Below are 19,197 nucleotides of genomic sequence, written 5' to 3'. Positions count from 1 at the left end.
TCCCATTCTGTGGCAATTATGAAACAAATTATTGTAGTGATATTTTAACCAGATGAAATATTTCGATTATGTATTATACTGTGATATGTTCTATTATGCCCGGATTTTTGTTATTGAGTGATAAATTGAGACATGCAGTCATGTTTAGTTATTTTGAATGTTAAATGACTGTCGAAGCCGATTAAAAATAGAAAAAAACTATATTGGCTGTTCAGTAAGTACTACATTTTTAAAAATAAACTATATAACATTGCAGCTGAGATTAGAGTACTGATTTTTAATTTATTTCATTTGTCATGGGCGGGCTTTATTATCATTTGGAATTGGAATTAGACTTGACTATTCAGTTGCTATCTCATTATAACGTCTCATTGATAGAGTCAAAAATAAATAAAGTTATTTGTGTGACACTTTTCAATTGATCTCTACAGGAGTTGCTCTAGATTTTTTTAATGTTATTTATTCATGTATTTATTCATCATTATTATTCCTTATTATTATTTATTGACTATTATTTTATTTTTAAATATATATTTTTTAAATGTTATTATTATTATTATTGTTATTTTTTTTTTGAGGGGGCTTTGGGGGTTCTATTATCATTTTCTACATGCGTCTCACGATATATTTTTCAGAGGGGGGGGGGGGGAGTGGTGAGCATCCCCTATACCTCTAGAACCGCTACTGCTAATCCGGCTATTTGCCTTTTGAAGAATCAGCTGCAGCCCACAAACCAGTATATTATGATGTACATTTAATGTATCAGCACTATTTCGTATCATGATATTAGGATTACGTCTAGTTACTGTTTTGAGACTGGATGATGTAAAAAATCGGTCCTCAGGTGTCCCATTCTCGAAGATATATCACAGAAGCCCACCCCCCCCCCCCCCCACTCAGACCGCATGCGTGTTGCCATTTAGGGGGGTCTCCAAGGCAGGAAAAGCATGCGAAAAGCCCGCGAAAGGGGGGTTCGGAAATGTTGGCAGTCCTCAGATAGGGGGTGCTTTCAAAAAAGGGTACGAGCATATGCGTACCCTAAATAACACTGAGTGGGGGGGGGGGGGGGGCCGGGCACAGAAGAAATGTCTCCAATTAATGGCATCCTTCTTCAAATGCCCTTGCATTTGAAACACTTATGAGAAGATAGATGATTTGCAACGAATACCCCTACCCCTCGCAAGAATGAACAGAATGCCCAATCCGACATTTTAAGCAGAAGATAAAGAAACGAAGCGCGCGAAAAATAATGGGCTGTGATTGGTTGCCGGAATATGGACGTTAGAAGAAATAGATTTTTTTTTTTTTTTTGTGGTTGGGGGGAGGGGGGGGGGGTGCAATGCATGAGATTTCCAGCAAGATTGTACTTCATCTCATTATTTTTACGATTAAAATGACGAATCAGAACGCTCAGAAGAAAAAAAATCGGAGCTGTATTGCGCAATAGCATATGACGTCACTACAGGAGATTTCTCGGTGAAAAGGAGGGTGATTTAGGCATTAAAATGTCTTTAAAAAGGCAAAGTATGATATTAATTAAGACAAAAAGACATTTATCGGAAAAAAATGATATGTACTTGATAATCCCAGTAAGTTTGTGGCAATTTCGTCATTCCTAATTATGAAATTATCAAATTGGGCATGCCCGCAATGACGTCAAATGCGTCATCAAACCACGTGACCGTATTACCTTTTAGGAAGGGCGTAGCCCAGCAAGCCTGAGATCTGTGAAAAAGGGATGGTTATTATCATTTTTTGGTTTTGTTTTTGTTGATTATCATTATTATTAATGATATTATTATTGTTATTATCATTATCTAGAGATTTTCTAAAAAATCAGAGGCTAAAATATCAATAAGTAAAGGTGTATTCATGTTGGTAAGAGTGCCCCTTTAAACCTCAAAATTGACGCACACGCGCATATTTATATGCAAAAATTGGCAAAATTGGTTAAAACGTGTTATATAAACGGAGGGTGGGACTTTTTTTTCTCGGAATTTGTCATTGAGTATCAACATATATCTCGATCAAAGCAGCAGATCACCTAATTCGTCTTCTTGAGGAATTATTTGTCGAGTTATTATTTATTATTATGAAGTATTTGGCGTCTTCTGTGCCTGGGAGGGGGGAATCGAACATAATCATTGTGACCCTCGGGTTGATCTACTCCCTGAAAAGGCGATTAGGGGTAGTGCAGGTGGACCAGTACACCGGGGTTTCCCCTACTCTTACAGAATAGTGCAGCGGGTTCTCACTTGTGGAAATCTGAAGACATGTTAAGAAAGAAAAATGACAGTTTGGTGAATTATGATGTAAATATTAACATTTATTTCTCACTTTAGATATTTACATATGACAAGACATTCAGGCTCAATAGCGACTTTTCTATCGTGAAAAGGGAGATTTAGGATTTGAGCAATAGCTCTTAAAGCAAGCGTAGGTTTAATTACAATGATTTTGATTATGGAGATTAAATTTGATGTTTTATAAATGACATTTAAAGGTACTATGTCCCTTTTGCAGCTAACCTCAAATGATGTAGAACTTTGCAGGAATTATGAATATTTCATGTATGTCCTATCTGTGAAATTTAAACGTTTGCAGTGTCCTCATATTCAAATTATGCAAGGAAACCTGTTTACTTGCTAGACTTCACTGTCAGACACTATTGAGTGACTGACTGGATTTTTTTCTTCTTTGGTAATAACATACATGAAAAGAGTTGTAAAAGGTACATGAGCATTTGTCTACATCAATAACCCACTTCTTGTGATGGCCAAGAATAAACTAATTGAATCTTTGCGCAGCATAGAACGTATGACCATTCGGTACAATTGTCTGAAAATCAAGACTATTACTTTTGGGCTCTATAGCCCTAAAGTCGATTTGACAACTAATAGTCGTTATTTTCCCACTTGAAGACATTTTCAAGCCCCACCTTTTTTAGGGAAGTTCTAAATTAGTATTATCTTTCAAATGCAGTTGGAATTTAGCTTTTTCATTTTTTTGGCCTGCAAATGGGACATAGTACCTTTAAATGTGACATAGGTAGAATTTCGATGAACAAGACAAACAATTGAGAAAGTTTTGATACTTCAACCAAGTTTTGTTTTTGTAATTTCCTCTCGTTTCGTTCGAGGTGTTAATATACATGTATTGCAACCAGTTTCAAAAATGCATCTAAAGAGGCATATGATATAATTTGAAACGTAGTTCTTTCTTCACAATCATTCGAAAAATGACATCACAAATCACATAATTTTCTATTATACAGGCGGCTCAGTTAACACATTTTTATGACACAGGAAAGAGAACATTATTTGAACACATTTAGAAAGCTCTCTATAATACACAGACAATATTTCATGATTTAACAAAATAATGTCAACATTCAGAACATTGCTGATGGCACCATTGTAAGCATTTTTGCAAAGCATTTATTTACATAGAATTTGCTATACAAACATATAAGCTGTATAATGATTGACATCTACACGGTCTTTCTGTTATACATATACTAGTACTGAGGATCTCCATACGTTTCTACAGTTTTCTTTCAGGTTTAATAATTTTCAGCGGAATTACAAATCCGAGATTTATGTCCTCAAACAGTGGCAGATCCAGGTTTCTCAGCCGAATAGGGCGGAAGAGAGCTACAAGTCTGAATGACAATTCTTAAGGGGAACATCACCCCCCCCCCCCCCTCCCAGCAGCCACTATTCCTAATAGGCCAACATACAATGCAGCGTTTCACATAGGAACATGACAATTCGAACTGAGTACATATTAATGTTCAAGAAAATGCTGATAAACCAGAAAATACACTCAAAAAAGCTAAAGGGGCACAATTAAGTTAAGGGTGTCATAAACCCTAAGAAAATGGAAACTACTACCTGACGGCCACAAGCTGATAAGGCATTTTACACGCATGGAGAGAAATATTTATAGGATAAGCATTGAGGTCCAGTGGATACGTGGCTGGACTGTGGAAAACATGGTTCGCGTGCCGATTCGAGTCCCGGCGCGGCCAATGTCCTTAATTGGCAAGACATTAATCTGCATTTGCCACTCTCCACCCAGATGTTCAATGAATTCCTGGAATAATGACAACGCTAATGTTGTTGGATTGGCCTGTATGGGTTTTTTAAATGGCGCCTTGGCCGAAATACTTCCATGGGAGCGGAGAGTGTGTACACTATCAATGTGCAGATTAGCGATTGAATCCGATGCCCGGAATAACAATAAGTACAATGTAAAGCGCTTAGAAATGAAGTATTAAGCGCGCGCAATGTCACTTTCATTATTATAAGGATATATGCGACCAAAAGACCCTACGTTTAAATAATAAAACTTCCAAATGCTGAAAGCAGAACTGAAAATTTAATCTTAGAGTTAAGTTAATAATTGTTTTGACGTTTAGATAATCTGTATAAACTGTTTAGCAATAATCATGAAAATCGACGACACAATGTCATCATCCTATCTATATTCAATTATCTGGATTTAGAATGGACCTAACAAGACTAAACTATAATAAAAAATTACAATAACATAATATCGATGACAAAAATATGACTGCATTTCTATCATAAATCCCATAATGCAATAATAACAAGAACATTTTTAATAATGTAACTCAATGAAATAATGAAATGTGAGATGAAAATAAATCTATACATTGAATAAATACAATGATATCAGTCGTACATAAAATTGATTGCCATTTATTTTATATACAAATGTGAAATTGTCAACGACAAGGTGTATGATTTAATAATGGCCCATTAGACAAGCAGACTTCCTTCAAACTTTATCGCAGCTAACTTTCATTCACGAAAGCAATAAACAATAAATATTCGCATGTTGCAATCGAACGTGACTTGAATCTGAGTCAGCGGGTTTCCGTTTCGTGAATGACGTTGATTGATTGTGACGTCATTGCTCGATCTAGGTGGTGCTTTTCGTCGACCTCCCGTTCGATGCCCTGCCCGATATGCTGCTGAGTTTCCTCTCGACTACTTTCTTGACCTCGTCATTCATCACGCAGTAGAGCACGAATATGAACACTCCCTGCATGCCATTGAAACAGATAGAATAGAATAAAAAGATAAAAAATAGAGATGGAGATTGATGATTAAAAGTGGCAATTAGTTAGCCTGTAATGTTTACTGATTGAGTTTAAAAAAACAGAGTAACCTGTTCTAAAAAACTGTTCAGCTTCAGAAACATTTATTCATCTTCAAGACAGGCAGATCAGGGGGATAGGGGGACTGCCCCCATCGAAAAAACAACAACATATCAATATTGAGTCAAAGTTGTATAAACTATAACAACCGCCCCCAACACCTTTTGGCTAGATTCCCTTAGGGACGCCCTTCAACAATTTAGAAGTTAGAAATGGCGATTGAATATTATGCAACTATAAAAATATCAAGCACATAAAGCACGACGAAAGTAAATGGATCATTACTAGACCGTATTCAAGAAGAACAATTCCAGTGTTTCTCTTCTTTACTAGAAGTAAACCGAAATCAACCTTCTTCATCCTGGCGGGGAATATCCGGCTTGTGCCTTTCTCGAGTCACTGGGACAAACTTAAGTGCACTTGTGTTTTCCCGCCCCTTCCCGAAATTCGACTAAAAGGGCACCTGCATATTGGGATCATCTTTCATTTTGCACCTTGACATATTTTTTTTTATCGGGGATTCTGCCTCCACCTTAACAAAAAAATACTAGATCACGGATCCGTCGTTAGGTATTAAAGGCATCGTTTATCAATATTAAATTTGAGATGGAAGGCCCTACGTGTTATCAGCGTAAGTGATATGGAGTAATATTGAAGCCCTAAAAATAAACTTTAACCTACCTGTAACGAATTGAGTACGATGAAGATGTAGGAGAAGAAGATGGTCTGAGAGTTGAAAGAAAGGATTCCAAACAGCCACGTACCGCCAAGGAGGGGCAGGGTCAAAAGCATCGCTCGAAGAGCCAACCTATAACCAAAATTAAAGTAGGTAGGGTATTCTGTCGATATCTATCATTTTGAATCATATAAATCTGTAAATGATATGTAAAGGCATACGCCCCGTCGCTTCAACAACAAAAAATTGTAAACAAAAAAGAAAGAAAAAATGAATTCCAGTCAAACCTGTCTTTATAGAGACAACCTTTCCAGATAAAGGTCGTGTCCAATTTGTTTTTGATTTCATAAACCATCACTTTCTTCGTAATTGATGACGGAATGGATTTTGTCTATACAGGGAATGTATAGAACATATTGACAATAATCATCAATCATATTTAGGATGCATGTATGAGTAAAAAAAAATCTTGAGGGAAAATACCACCATACAAAATAGTGTTAGAATGGTCGCAACTTCAACAATTCATAACTTTCTTATTTAAATCCATTGACCTATTTCTCTCATATTTCTGTTTCTATTATTGAATATCAGGGTAGACGTCCCCTTTTATAAAAACGTGTAGCTTACCATATTCTATCTGAGTGTGCTTTCTTCATGTTGGTTTTAAGACTCAAGAAAACTCGAATCACTTGACAGAGGAGCGTGACGTTCATCTAGAAAAGACAAGAAATTAAAACTCTGAATAAATAAGCATTGCCGTAAAAGAAAAACACTTTCCTAACCTGGTCAATAGGGATGGGGAGATTTTTCCCCTCCACTTGTTCTTTCCCTGTTCTCTATTTTATATTTCTTCCTTCAATTTTACCGATTGGAGCAGAGGGAAAACGCCATTACGATCGTGACTCCCCCCCCCCCCCCTCTCCTGATATAGCTACGCCATTGTAATACAATTAGACAGAAATTGATATTTTTTCGGGGCAATCCACAGGCATTGGTTGGTGTTCTTGTTCTTTCAAAAAATAATATGTATGTTTCATATATAAATAAATAAATAAATTCATAAATAGAATAAATTAAATAATGGCGTAAGACCTCATGGTAATGAGATTACCAATCGAAAGCAACACATCAAATCATAGCTTTAGGAACATGTTGTAGATGATCGATGAAGTTTTGTTTTAAGAAGGGGTAAAGATGTATTTTTAAATATAATTTACCATCACTATGCCTATGGCGGGTCCAACGAACGCCCAGATCCCTCCGTTCTCGTTCGATAACCAGCATCTGTTGATAAATGAAAAAGAGAAATATAATAAAGTCTGCATTGTTGAGGTTTAGGTTGAGTTACGTGAGTATGGCATTCATTTCCTACTTTCTATAGAAAGGTTGCATTTAAGTGACAGTCATAATCACGTCTTAAACTTAAAAGTAAGGCTAATTGTATGCTATTAATTGTGTATTATTAATTACTGTGCATCATTATATATCAACTCTTCATTTTTCAGAGGGGGTTGGAGTGGGGCCGAAACTTAAAAAATGTAATAAACTTACATGTATATAAATTTACATTTTATTTCTATACATTTCTATCATATACATCTTTTTTTGTCTCTGAAGTCTGCATTAATAATGGGGAAGGGGGATGTTTGGTGTACTTTTATGTCGGTTTCGTCATTGGACATTATTAGGTTACATTTCTCATTTGGCATTTTGGTTTAGGTTTTTGCAAGTCCGGTACTACATTGTCAAGTTTAGAGTTTGTTTTAAATCTAGGATCTTTTATCTTTTGTTAGAAAGTGTATTTCTTTCTCTATGTCAGTACGTATTGTTTAGGAAGGAAGTGCTCCTAACCCCTCCTACCGATGCAGTTTATTTATGAACTATGCCACAAGTTAACAGGACTTACAGAGTAGGCAACTTTTTAGTTAATATTAATAAATATCCCAGAGCTTACATCTTTTCGATGCTGTATGCCTTGAAGGATACTCCGGCTGTGATCCCAACGATGACAGCTGGTCCTCCTAAAACGAATAAAGATGGGTCGTTAGAAAAGAACAGAAAATCAAAGAAGATGACAAGGCAAAGGAAAATGGAGAGCACGAGATACAGAAGAGACAAATATAGAGCGACAGAAAGAAATGGAGAAAATGGAAAGAAACAGGGATAGGGATAGGGAATTGGAGAGAAAAAGAGAGAGGTGGGAAAGGCGGGGAGGGAGGGAAAAGGTGCGGAGGAAGAGTAATATATAGAGAAACATATTATACAGAGAGAAAGAGACATAAAGAGAGAGAGAGAGAGAGAGAGGAGAAGAATAGTGATAAAGCTAAAGATAATAAATACTTCAATCTAGTTAAGACTCTTTAATGAGTTGTTTAAAGTTGTACATTTCGCGAAATAAAAATCACATTTGTAATGAGCACAACCCTGATGGACCTAATCCTCACTAATATTATTCAAAATAAGAAAAAAAATATATATGGTAGAAGAAATAATGCTGTTCACGCTTTAATTTAACAGAAAACCATATCAAGAAGAAGTATGAAATCCTAAAAGGGCATACCAGAGTCAAATGCAGTAGTATTACTGTAAGAATTTGCATGGCGACTTATATTTGAATAATACGAATAAAAAGAAAATGCAACGTTTCGTTGGGCATGTTGGACGTAAACACATTTGGATAGAATCTCATAGAATCCTAGACATTTTTAGCATACCCCAGCCGATAGCGATGTAGGTAGGCATCGCGAGGAATCTGTTCCTGGTAGACGTTGTCTTGGAGATGAGATAGATGCCTTCCACCAACATCCAGAAGAACGTCGCCAGGAGGAAGAAGTGGAGGCAGATACCGATCGTCTTGCATACTTGCTGTGATGTCAAGTAATATATAGAGGAAAAAAACTAATGATGGAGAGATAACATAAAATTCATGTAAATATTGTGCCGTCAGTGGCGGTCAGATGTCATGGTATGGTGGTACATTCACTTGACTCTCCATTGCAGGGGTAAAGGTTCGAATCTTAACCAGGGGGGTGTTTCACAAAGATCCTAAGTTGAACTTATCTTTAAGTTGGACTTAAAATTTATGGGAAGCCATTAGCATCCTTGAAAACATTTTTTATTTTTTTTTAGAAGGCATAAAATGTTGATTCAAATCATTTATATTTTCTATTATCATGGGAGATTTCATGTTCTTGATGTGGAATTGATGAAAAGTCTAAAATACTCCAATTTTTGCTTTTGCATATATTTCATTTTAAGGCCCCAATGGCTGTCCATACTTTTTAAGTCCAACTTAGTGTTAAGTTCTACTTAGGATCTTTGTGAAACACTCCCCAGGCAATATAGGGCTGACTAAGGTCGATCCGTGAAAAGACATCAAAATAAACAGTAATTTGGTACAGATGTAAACGGGTACATGGCAAATGCTGGGGTAATAGCTATTACAGGCCATACAGGAAGAACAGCAATTATGCCTATGTGGTTTCCCTAGGTATACACAATAATTATATTCTTTTATATATAACAAAAATACAAATTAGAGGGTGGGGTGGAGGACGAACAGAGCCTTGGAAGGGTGGTGCACGGACAAACAAAAGCTTAACTTTAGAGTCTTAACTAAATAGTCGACAGTCCACGAGATCGAACATCCTGGAAGACCGATCAAGCCCGCGAGACTGACAATGACTGCCTGGCGGATTAACCCTCTTAAAATTTGCCAGAATGTCCGCGAGACTGACGTGCTGGGCGCGGTCGATCTCTCGGACTGCATGAAGCCACTAAAAATAATGCCAGCAACTGACAACTATAATTATCAAACTCGTCCTTACCCATATCTCGACCCTGTCTATGCCGAACAGGAATACAGCTTGTGATACCAACAGTGATGAGGCCAGGTTCATATGGATGACGTTCCGATCAGACCGATACAACCTGCATGAATGATGATTACATTAAAGTGAGGGGCATTTTAGATGTAATATTTATCTTAAAAAAGATCACGAAAACGTTAACACTAATATTAAGTCAAACGTAAAAGATTAAATATTTAAGTTATTCTTTAATTTTCTTAACCCTTTCACCTGGCTATCCAGTGCTGATTTGTCAAAAGACCCCCCAAAATAACAATGAATAAAACAAAGAAAATAATGTAAAATACACTTTGGCAGTTGAGATTAAGCTTTTATTTTTTAGTAACTTTCCTTTATATTTATTTTAATTTTGAATGAAAACGTTTAGCCCATAGTTTGAACTTTATCCTGTTATCCAATGCGTTTATATTTTATGAATCTGTTTGCCTGTACTTTGATATCTCCTCCTCATTTATCCCCCCTCTCTCTCTCTCTCTCTCTCTTTCTCTCTCCCTCCCTCCCTTCCTCCGACCTCCTTCCCTCCTCCATCCCTCCTTCCCTCCTTCCTTCCTTCCCTTTATTCACTCCTTCCTCCCTCCTCTCACTTTCTACCTAACTTTCTATCATCCTCGTATTTTTCTCTTCTCATACTTAATCCAAGATGATACTATCCCCATCACTCTTTAATTAAAAAAAAACCAATGTATTTCATAGCTTACTTTTGGATGGTGAAGACGATGAGCATTGTAGCAAGGCATGTCATGGACAGACCACAACCAACGTAGGTCATATAATTTTGAATCTTGCGGACATGAGATGACTGGGGTGCCTGTAGGGATGGGGATGTGTTAAACAATAAGCACATAATGATATCCGAGCATGAGATGAAATACCTAGTCCAATTACTAATTTTTTAAAGTAATTCGTACATACATCATGATAACAATAATCATGAAATCACTGCACAATGATTACGAAAGGTAAAAACAGATGAAAAATGATAAACAAAACGGAAATAGTGGGTACCTATAGCCCAATTATTACTTTTTCATTACAAATTGAAGTCTTGTTTGAACTAAACATAATTATTGGGGCATAACAAGTAAGCTTTTACCAACCCTAAAATTGAGTAGGCAAGCTTCCATCTACTATTGCCAAGTATTTATTCACACAGTTAACTGCTGTCTTCTGCCTTAACCGCACTATGGCATTATTTTATGTATGCTAGTACTACTACGAATAGTTGGTTTTTGAATAGCGCTGATATTAGACTTAGACTCTTTTAAAACAAAGATTGCTCTTGACAACCTGAAGGCTTCCCTGAGGCTTTCCCGACATAACAACAAAAGTTCATTAATTGATAGCAGGATAGTGGAATATGTCATCGTCACTAGGTCCCCATGAGAGAAACATCCATCAATTTGAATATATTAGTAAACTGGCCTATACTGGCTTCAACTCATCGTAATGAGATCTGCATAAATTATGAATGACGAAAATAAAAATCACCTTTCCATTCATATGCAGATTATACAAGCGATCACATAATGAGGAGTAGATGCAAAATGCGCTTTCCAACAATAATATGGTTTAGTAACTGTAAGTCCTATTCTCTCCGTTATGAACAATTTCTCAAAGCAAATGCACTTTATATTTTTACACTCATGACATCAGTGTTTCAATTTCACGTATAAAATTATTGTTTCGACAAAACGTGAACGGAAACAATCAAAATGTGGCAAAAAGAACCTCGATGCAATACAAAGAAAGAGAGAATTACAGTATAAAGAATGGAGAAAAGTACTGAAGCGAACTAAGGTGACTGAATGAGGGGGTATTTTGTAAAGACTTACCCCTCCTTTCGAAACCTGCATGAGGACCGCGAAGCTAGTCAGATGGGTACATTGACAGGTTGTGTGGGTGCGGTTAACCTTGGTGACACACCCCTCCGTTGACCACGCCCCTTTACCTTTAACCCTGGATGTGGAACCAAATCAAGATACTCTACATGACTTTACGAAATAAATGGTCTTTTAAAAAGAAAGAAAACAACGAAATGACACAGAAATCAAAAGATTATATTAAATCCCCTTGACTTGTAATGAATATAGAATGTTTGTGGCGCAGATAATCTTAAGTTGAAGAGCGCTATCTAAATTTCAACAACTCAACAAAAACTAGTAATGGCAATGCTTTTGTTGTTATATTGATGCATCATCATGATGAGGGAGGGGGTTGCTAGGCCCCCAAAGTGCCCCCCCCCCCTCCTAAAAGAAAAAAACACCTGGTATATTACCCGCTAACGCGAACAAGTCAGATAAAAACGACAAAACATGAATTCTACCCTCGATGGTTCAAATTTACCTGTTTATCTTGTTATTGTTGTTGATGTTGTTTGTGTGTTTTTATTGTTGTTTTTATATTTTTCTCTCCCCAATGTGCATTATCTTTGTTTGTAACACACATCCCCTTATTGTATGCAAATTCGTTGCGTTCATCTGTTTAAGTAAACAAGAAGCAGATACTAGTTGACCTTTACATGATTAATTGTCAGAGGAACAGACAGCGTGCGATTTTCTTAACGACTTTATAATCAACTTATTTACTCACACTTCATCTGGTTGCCAATAGCAACAGGAACGACCAGAATCCTCCGTATCACTTGCACTCTGAAAAGATATTAAGGAGTAGTGCGATTTGATGAAGAAGAATTTAGGTAGAGCTGGCCTGTGCCCCGTCTTATAAGCAGTTGCGATTGCTCGCAATGTGTTTGCGATTAATTGACATCAATCACATCTATGTACATAAGAGATAGGAGGCTGCAAACTTGCGATTGATTAGATCGACTTGCGATTGAATTGAATCAATCCAAACTAAAACGGGGCCCTTGAATATAATTTGATGTACATGTAGTAGGCCTACTATCAGGAAAAGAATTATTATACGTAAATGTTAAAAAAAGTGAAGGTAAAGAAGAAATTGGAAAAAAGTAAAAATCAAATAATGTAAGAATTTATGAGAAGGGGGATGAAGAAGAAGGAGGAGAAGGAGAAGAAGAAGAAGAAAACGAAAAAGGGGAGGAAGAAGAAGACGAAGAAAATGAGTAGAAGAAAAAGAAGAAGAGAAAAACGAGATGGTGATGATGATGATAATGCTGAACAATTTAACAACGGAGAAGAAGATCGATGGAGGAGAAATTGAAAGAAAAAAAAAACGATTTATTAAGGAGAAAGAGGGAGAAATATTAAGACGGGGAAACAAATACAGACGATGTAAAAGGGAGAGAGAGACAGAGAGAGAGAGAGAGAGAGAGAGAGAGAGAGAGAGACATGAGAGACAGAAATAGGAGGAGGGGAGGGAAGAGTGCAGGCATATATTATAATAACGAAGCGGTGCTGAGAAGAGTCTATTCGAACTGAAGATACAGTATGAAAATGCATTTCCTTAGAATACCTATTCACAAATTTACGGTGATCGATTGCAATTATAAATTTGGGTCAATTTGCCCACCGACCCGAAACGTTTCCGGTCAACTCTCGGCTCGTCCCAGAAACGATTTGCTCGAGTTGGCAATTAGCACTTAGGGATAATTCCGCTGGATGGGTTTTAATAATAATAATAATAATACATGAGATTTATATAGCGCCATTATCCATTTTGATTAAATGCTCAAGGCGCTTCAAAATATAAGGGAACACATTACATCATGACAAAGAATCGTGTACATTTACATAAGAAAGAAAATGCAAAAATGAAAGAATGAAAGAATGAATGTCTGTCTTCAAAACGCAAAATTAAACAAATGGGATTTAAGGTTGCTCTTAAAAGATGTTGAAGAGTCGGAGTTCTTCAGCTCCTGTGGAAGTGAATTCCACAGGGCTGGTCCGGCATGAGCAAAAGCTCGTTCCCCCCAAGATTTCTTTGAAAGCGGTATGTGTAGAAGACCAGAGTTGGAAGATCGGAGGGTACGTGTGGGTTGGTAGAGGTGAACTAAAGACTGGTTGTATTCAGGAGCTGTTCTGTTCATGATTTGATGAACTAAAAGGAGGATTTTGAAAATTATACGTTCTTTTACAGGCAACCAATGGAGATTTTGTAAGATAGGTGTAATGTGACTATGTTTGCTTGACAGAGAAATGATGCGTGCAGCTGCGTTTTGTAGTTTTTGTAACTGTGCAATTTGAGAATTTGGTAAATTATAGAGTAAACTGTTGCTGAAATCCAAACGTGAAGAAATAAGTGAGTGAACAAGTTTCTCTGTTGCCGAACGAGTCAAATATTTCCGTATGAAGCCAATATTGCGCAATTGATAGCGAACTGATCTGGAAATGCTTGTGATTTGTTTAGACATAGACATTTGAGAATCAAGAATGACGCCAAGATCGCGACATGAATTTGATAAGGGAATGGTGTTACCGGAAATAGAAATTGAGTCTATATTTAATTTATTCAACTGAGATTTTGAGCCGAAAAGAATGAATTCGCATTTACTATGATTTAATAGCAGAGAATGTGACTTCATCCAGGCGTCAATATCAGCGATGCAATTTTCCAAATTTTGCAAGGTTTGGGAAGCTCGAATTTGATGCGGCGGAAAAGAAACAAAAACTTGTATGTCATCTGCATATAAATGATAACGAACAGAATGACGTTGAAAAACATTTCTGAGACCGGTTAAATATATTGAAAATAAGGTGGGCCCGCCCACAGAGCCTTGGGGTACTCCACAGCCAAGTGGCCTGGGGGAGGATGTGAAACCATTTAAAAGGACAGACTGTGAATGGCATGAAAGATAGGATTCAAACCATTCAAGAGCCTGGTCCTGGATACCCAGACTTGTTAGAGTATTTACAAGTATTTTGTGGTCTACGGTGTCGAAGGCTGAGGACAGATCTAAAAGGACCATGGCAGTGACGGATCCGGAGTCCATTTCTCGTAAGATTGAGCTTGAAACATTGATGAGAAGGGTCTCAACACTATGATGAACTAAGTGTAGAGCACGAGGGCAATCACTGAATAATAGAGTCTTGTAATTATACAAAGATGGGGAGGGGGAGGTTAGCTGACCCAACACACCCCTGTATTAATGGTCGGTCGATCAATAAAATATAATAATATAATAATAACGTTTTATTTACCCAGGGTAGCCTCTTCAGTTATGAAACTGCTCTTCCAGCGGGCCCTGCATAACATGATATGTTATTACTACCCTTCTCCAATCTAATATGCTGAGCGCCTAGCTAGAAGGCAGAAGGTCCCATATAAGTCTTTGGGTATGACTCGGCCGGGGTTCGAACCCATGACCTCCCGTTCATGAGGCGGGCGCTCTAACCACTGAGCCACCATTGGTACCAGAGCTATCTTCATTATTTAAAGTAAGTGCGTCCTGTTTTATAAACTGAAACAACAGGAGCTAGTTGTCAAGGGCTATAACATGATTTTTTTTTGTAATACCATTAAATAATAACAAGTACTAACAAAAATTGATGCTTATGTCATTTTTCATGAGGCAGTCGCGATAACGGTGGGGCAATACATCTTAAAGGCATTCAACCCCTTTCATTGTTAGCTTTCACAAATGGTATTCCCATCGGGTACCATTAAACATTAAAAAAAGATAAAAATAGCTAATTACCTGTTTATTGTTGAAGATAATCTCGAATGGTTGATCGGCTGCCAGTTGGAGATCCGAACCGTCCCATTTCTTGACCGACACGGTGGCGACCAAGGAGACGATCTCGTGTGTGACCACGGTCCGATTCTCGCCACCCGTTGTCGTCTCTTCGCCATCATCGACCATGTTGGTCGACATCACGTCCTCGACAGAGCTCAGAACAGAAATAGCAGCCGTAGCTGAAGAAATGAAGGAGAAATTGAAAACAAGCTTTAAGAGGGTCTTTTTTAGTAAATTTCAACAGGTCAATTGTAAATAATGAGGAATATTTAAATCAAAACATTTTCGGTAGCAAGATTATCATCGCCCCAAACCCGATTGAAATGTTCTCTATTGCTCCCCTTCTCTCTCTTTCTGTCTCTCTCTTTCTCTTTCTCTCTCTTCAGTTCAGTTCAGTTCATGTTTTATTTCTTATTTTCAACACAACAGTAATTTGTGAAGATATGATGACAATTCCATTTTGAAAAAAGGGGGATGGGCAAAAGTGCCCCCCCAATCATCCCATTTCTAATTCGACCATATCTAGGGGTATATCCTCTATGCCATGACATATATCTTTCCCAAGATCACAACGACCCCGACACATCGCCAACCGACTCCAACCCGACCAATTCTCTGACAATCGTCGTTCTGTTCATTACAAGAATAACATCTTAATCATAATGCTAAACCAACTCTACAACACCAAACCGAACGGCCCTTTGCGCTTCAGGGTATTGTGAATATTTTGTTACGTCAGTTGTCGGTCTGGTGTCGGTCTGGTGTCAGTCTCGCGTCGGTCTCGTTGGGGGTATAACCCGCCATCTTACCTCCATCACCCATTGCCGCTGACGGTATCTTGACCACGTACGAATCGTTGTTGATCCCGGCTTCGAGTCTCGGCCCAGGCGACGTCGATGAGCACGTCGCACAGATCGGAATCACCTTCAGGACTGAGGGAAGGAATGACCACAAAATAACAACACAATGTCATGTTACAAATAAAGGAAGATTTCAGGATGAATTCAGGCTCATCATTTATTTTTAAGTTGTATATTCCTCATGCTTGAGTCGTCATCTGTATTCGTATTTTCCTTAATTTTAATCGTGAGCTTTGAAAGCATTTAAGGCTCCTAGTAGATTGTCCTTTATTCAAAGAGACCTTCGAACCTAAGCCTGTTTTCAAGATCATTCACCACGTTGCTACTTCCCTGATACCTATCATAATGATGATAATAACATTAAAAACGATGCTTATAAAGCGCTAACCACCGACGTCTCTAAGCGCTAAAAAATTGAGCAGCATGCCCCATGTGAGGATCGAACTCACGACCTTCAGATTATGAGACTGACGCGCTGCCTACTGCGCTAACGAGGCTGCTATGATGGGCATGTGTTTTTAAAAGTTGTACTTCCATTCACTTCATTTTGTTTCTGTAAAGGTCAAAGTTACTGGGACAGAACCATCAAGCTCCCCCTCTAGTACTAAATAGTTTGATTAATGAAGCTGCCAAATGGCTCATTGGTTGCTCTCTCGACCATGTCCAGATGTTTCTCTAGAGGATGGACCGAGCCAGACACACTTCCAAGATTCACACCTTGTCATATCTTCAAGCTTCAGTTACCAACTTTGATTACCTTGTAATATTTCTTTATGTCACTATTCGGACCTTTTGATATCTAATTATATCGTATGCTTTCGAAATTATCTTCTATCTGGTTTTATCGGTATTTTACAACTGGTGTTTAAATTTCTTTTGAACTACAATTTGGAAGGTTATTGTGAAATATCTTTATGTTTCTTTGTGTATTGTCCCGGCCGTGGTATTGACCAAATTGTGCATTTGTTGGGGATCTATTTGATGTCGTACCACAATTAAAACAGGAGCTGCTTAGCCATTTATTTATAATGTCATCATCATCTTCACCATCATCATCAACATAAGCATCATCATCATCATCATCATCATCATCATCATCATCATTATCATAGTCATGTGACCTTTGGCATCATCATCATCAGCATCGGAGCATCGGCATCATCATCATCAATATAGTCATGTGACCTACCAAGCTGGTCATTTTCGATAGTAAGGGACTTCCCCGGACCAGAGACGATCTCTGCTAACGAGTCTACCAGACTGTCCATCTTCTCAACCATGTCAGTTACCATGGTAGCAGCTGTGTCGTCGTTCTAATAAGGAGGGGAAAGGGACATTGAAATACTTGAATTTGATTTCATTTCATTTGGTGTACAGTCAAACCGGCTTTAGTGACCACCTGTCTACAAAGACCACATGTTTTGTTTCGTTTGAAAATGGTTTCTCATTAAAACATGTCTAAAGGAACTTGTACTTAAAGACCACCTGCCTATAAAGACCACGTTTTGTCTCCCTTGGGTGGTCTTTATAGACGAGTTTTTACTGTGTATTATTCCTAACTGAAAAAGCAGAAAAATGCTATTCAAATCACTCACAATTTTCTCTTTTTAAAAGGTTCATTGATTATTAAAGGCGATCCTAAAAATCAAGATTGGTTCAAAGTTGTTTATACTTAAAAAATTGTATCTCATTAAAACTTCATTCGGAAGAGAAATGGCGCTCTACTGTCGTTCTTTTTTACTCAATCTTCTTTAGAACTCTACAAATCACGAGTGTGTATCTTAATGTACTACTCAATGCAAACATCGGGATAGGCATTTTTATCATCAATTGAATACGATGGTAAAGGCTTTCAAGAAATCAAATAAGAGCGATTTCAAATTACCATTAAGTATTGCCTTTTGAAATCATGGTCGCATTATGCAATTTTAATGTTCGCATATTTCAAAAGGTAACACTCACGGGTCTTGAACTTGACTTCGGTTGATTTTTCGAAAGTCTTCATGAACGTGTTTCATGTTTAAAAAACTTCAATTAAATAAACAATTGTTACTCGCTAAGCGGAGAGGCTACCTTTTATCATTTTTTTCTCGAAAAAGTTAAACAGGATGTAACAAACTTTCAAACAATTCATCCTCTTGATTAGCTGAGGCGCTTATTAAACACGATACACTCGCGTCCAAATAAACTCACTAAATGACATGCATGAAGGATAATAAACATAAATCAGATATGTTTATTGCCAAAGAGGAATCCGTAATGATCGAGTTTCATCTTCTGTCTCATGCTTATCAAGCTGATTATAAGCGTGACGACATGATATGTCTACATTCGGTATCCATTCTAATTAGTTAGATTAACAGGAAGGGGAGTGAAATAACCTGCATCAGATTAATTTCTGGTTAAACCAGACAATCAATTTTTTTAAGAATTTGATTTCATTTTTTGTTTCGGATTTACTCCCCCCCCCCCCCCGACAAATTATGTGTTGTTACATTGATTACACATACATCAAGGCCTATGTATACAATAGACCTACACATTTAACCCACTATCACGTCATGTACAGAAACTACCTAAGCCCCTATCACACCAATCTAGTTCTCACTACATTCTGGAATCGTCCTAGAAAATCGTAAAACGGGTTGTGGTAGGGGTAGAATGTGTAAAAAAAAAATGTCTATAATACGATCCTAGTTCGTTCATAAACAGTCCTCAATATATCCATCTTGTCTGTACGTACTCCGTCCACAGTCAGTTCATATCAAGTTTAGAGCATACTCTGTATTTCGTGGTCAATACTAGTAATACAACCCTATAGGCATCTTCAAACAGCTCTCCTTAATATGAACCGTCGTGAACTTCTAGGCGAGACGAAACGTATTCGATCATTTTGATGAGTCATTGCAAAGTGACTATATAATTGAATCTACAGCTTTTTACTAATTATT

The 19,197-nt window shown here is 37.5% G+C and overlaps 1 protein-coding gene and 1 non-coding gene across 4 annotated transcripts in view; both read right to left on the bottom strand.

The window, feature by feature from the left end:
* LOC764122 (adhesion G-protein coupled receptor D1) overlaps nucleotides 1-19,197 on the bottom strand; it is a 56,004-nt gene that overhangs the window by 15,811 nt on the left and 20,996 nt on the right. For 2 of the 3 annotated variants that reach the window (XM_030981908.1, XM_011666055.2), the window contains 13 exons: nucleotides 17,436-17,559; nucleotides 16,196-16,318; nucleotides 15,348-15,565; nucleotides 12,323-12,381; nucleotides 11,566-11,689; nucleotides 10,432-10,541; nucleotides 9,692-9,794; nucleotides 8,579-8,729; nucleotides 7,819-7,885; nucleotides 7,082-7,148; nucleotides 6,492-6,577; nucleotides 5,867-5,993; nucleotides 4,816-5,070 (listed from right to left, as the gene is read on the bottom strand). In XM_030981908.1, coding sequence (XP_030837768.1) covers nucleotides 4,948-5,070; nucleotides 5,867-5,993; nucleotides 6,492-6,577; nucleotides 7,082-7,148; nucleotides 7,819-7,885; nucleotides 8,579-8,729; nucleotides 9,692-9,794; nucleotides 10,432-10,541; nucleotides 11,566-11,689; nucleotides 12,323-12,381; nucleotides 15,348-15,565; nucleotides 16,196-16,318; nucleotides 17,436-17,559 — 1,482 coding nt within the window. In that variant the 3' untranslated portion in view covers nucleotides 4,816-4,947. Of the gene's footprint in view, nucleotides 1-4,815; nucleotides 5,071-5,866; nucleotides 5,994-6,491; nucleotides 6,578-7,081; nucleotides 7,149-7,818; nucleotides 7,886-8,578; nucleotides 8,730-9,691; nucleotides 9,795-10,431; nucleotides 10,542-11,565; nucleotides 11,690-12,322; nucleotides 12,382-15,347; nucleotides 15,566-16,195; nucleotides 16,319-17,435; nucleotides 17,560-19,197 lie in introns of those variants that run through there. The other variant, XR_004063526.1, reaches the window with a different exon arrangement.
* On the bottom strand, nucleotides 16,671-16,743 carry TRNAM-CAU. The gene has a single exon. It is a non-coding gene; the product is annotated as a tRNA-Met (tRNA).

The sequence above is a fragment of the Strongylocentrotus purpuratus genome, unplaced genomic scaffold (genome assembly GCF_000002235.5).
Source record: "Strongylocentrotus purpuratus isolate Spur 01 unplaced genomic scaffold, Spur_5.0 spur5_scaffold_12, whole genome shotgun sequence".
NCBI classification, from domain to species: domain Eukaryota; kingdom Metazoa; phylum Echinodermata; class Echinoidea; order Camarodonta; family Strongylocentrotidae; genus Strongylocentrotus; species Strongylocentrotus purpuratus.
This window is presented reverse-complemented; position numbering and strand designations above follow the sequence as displayed.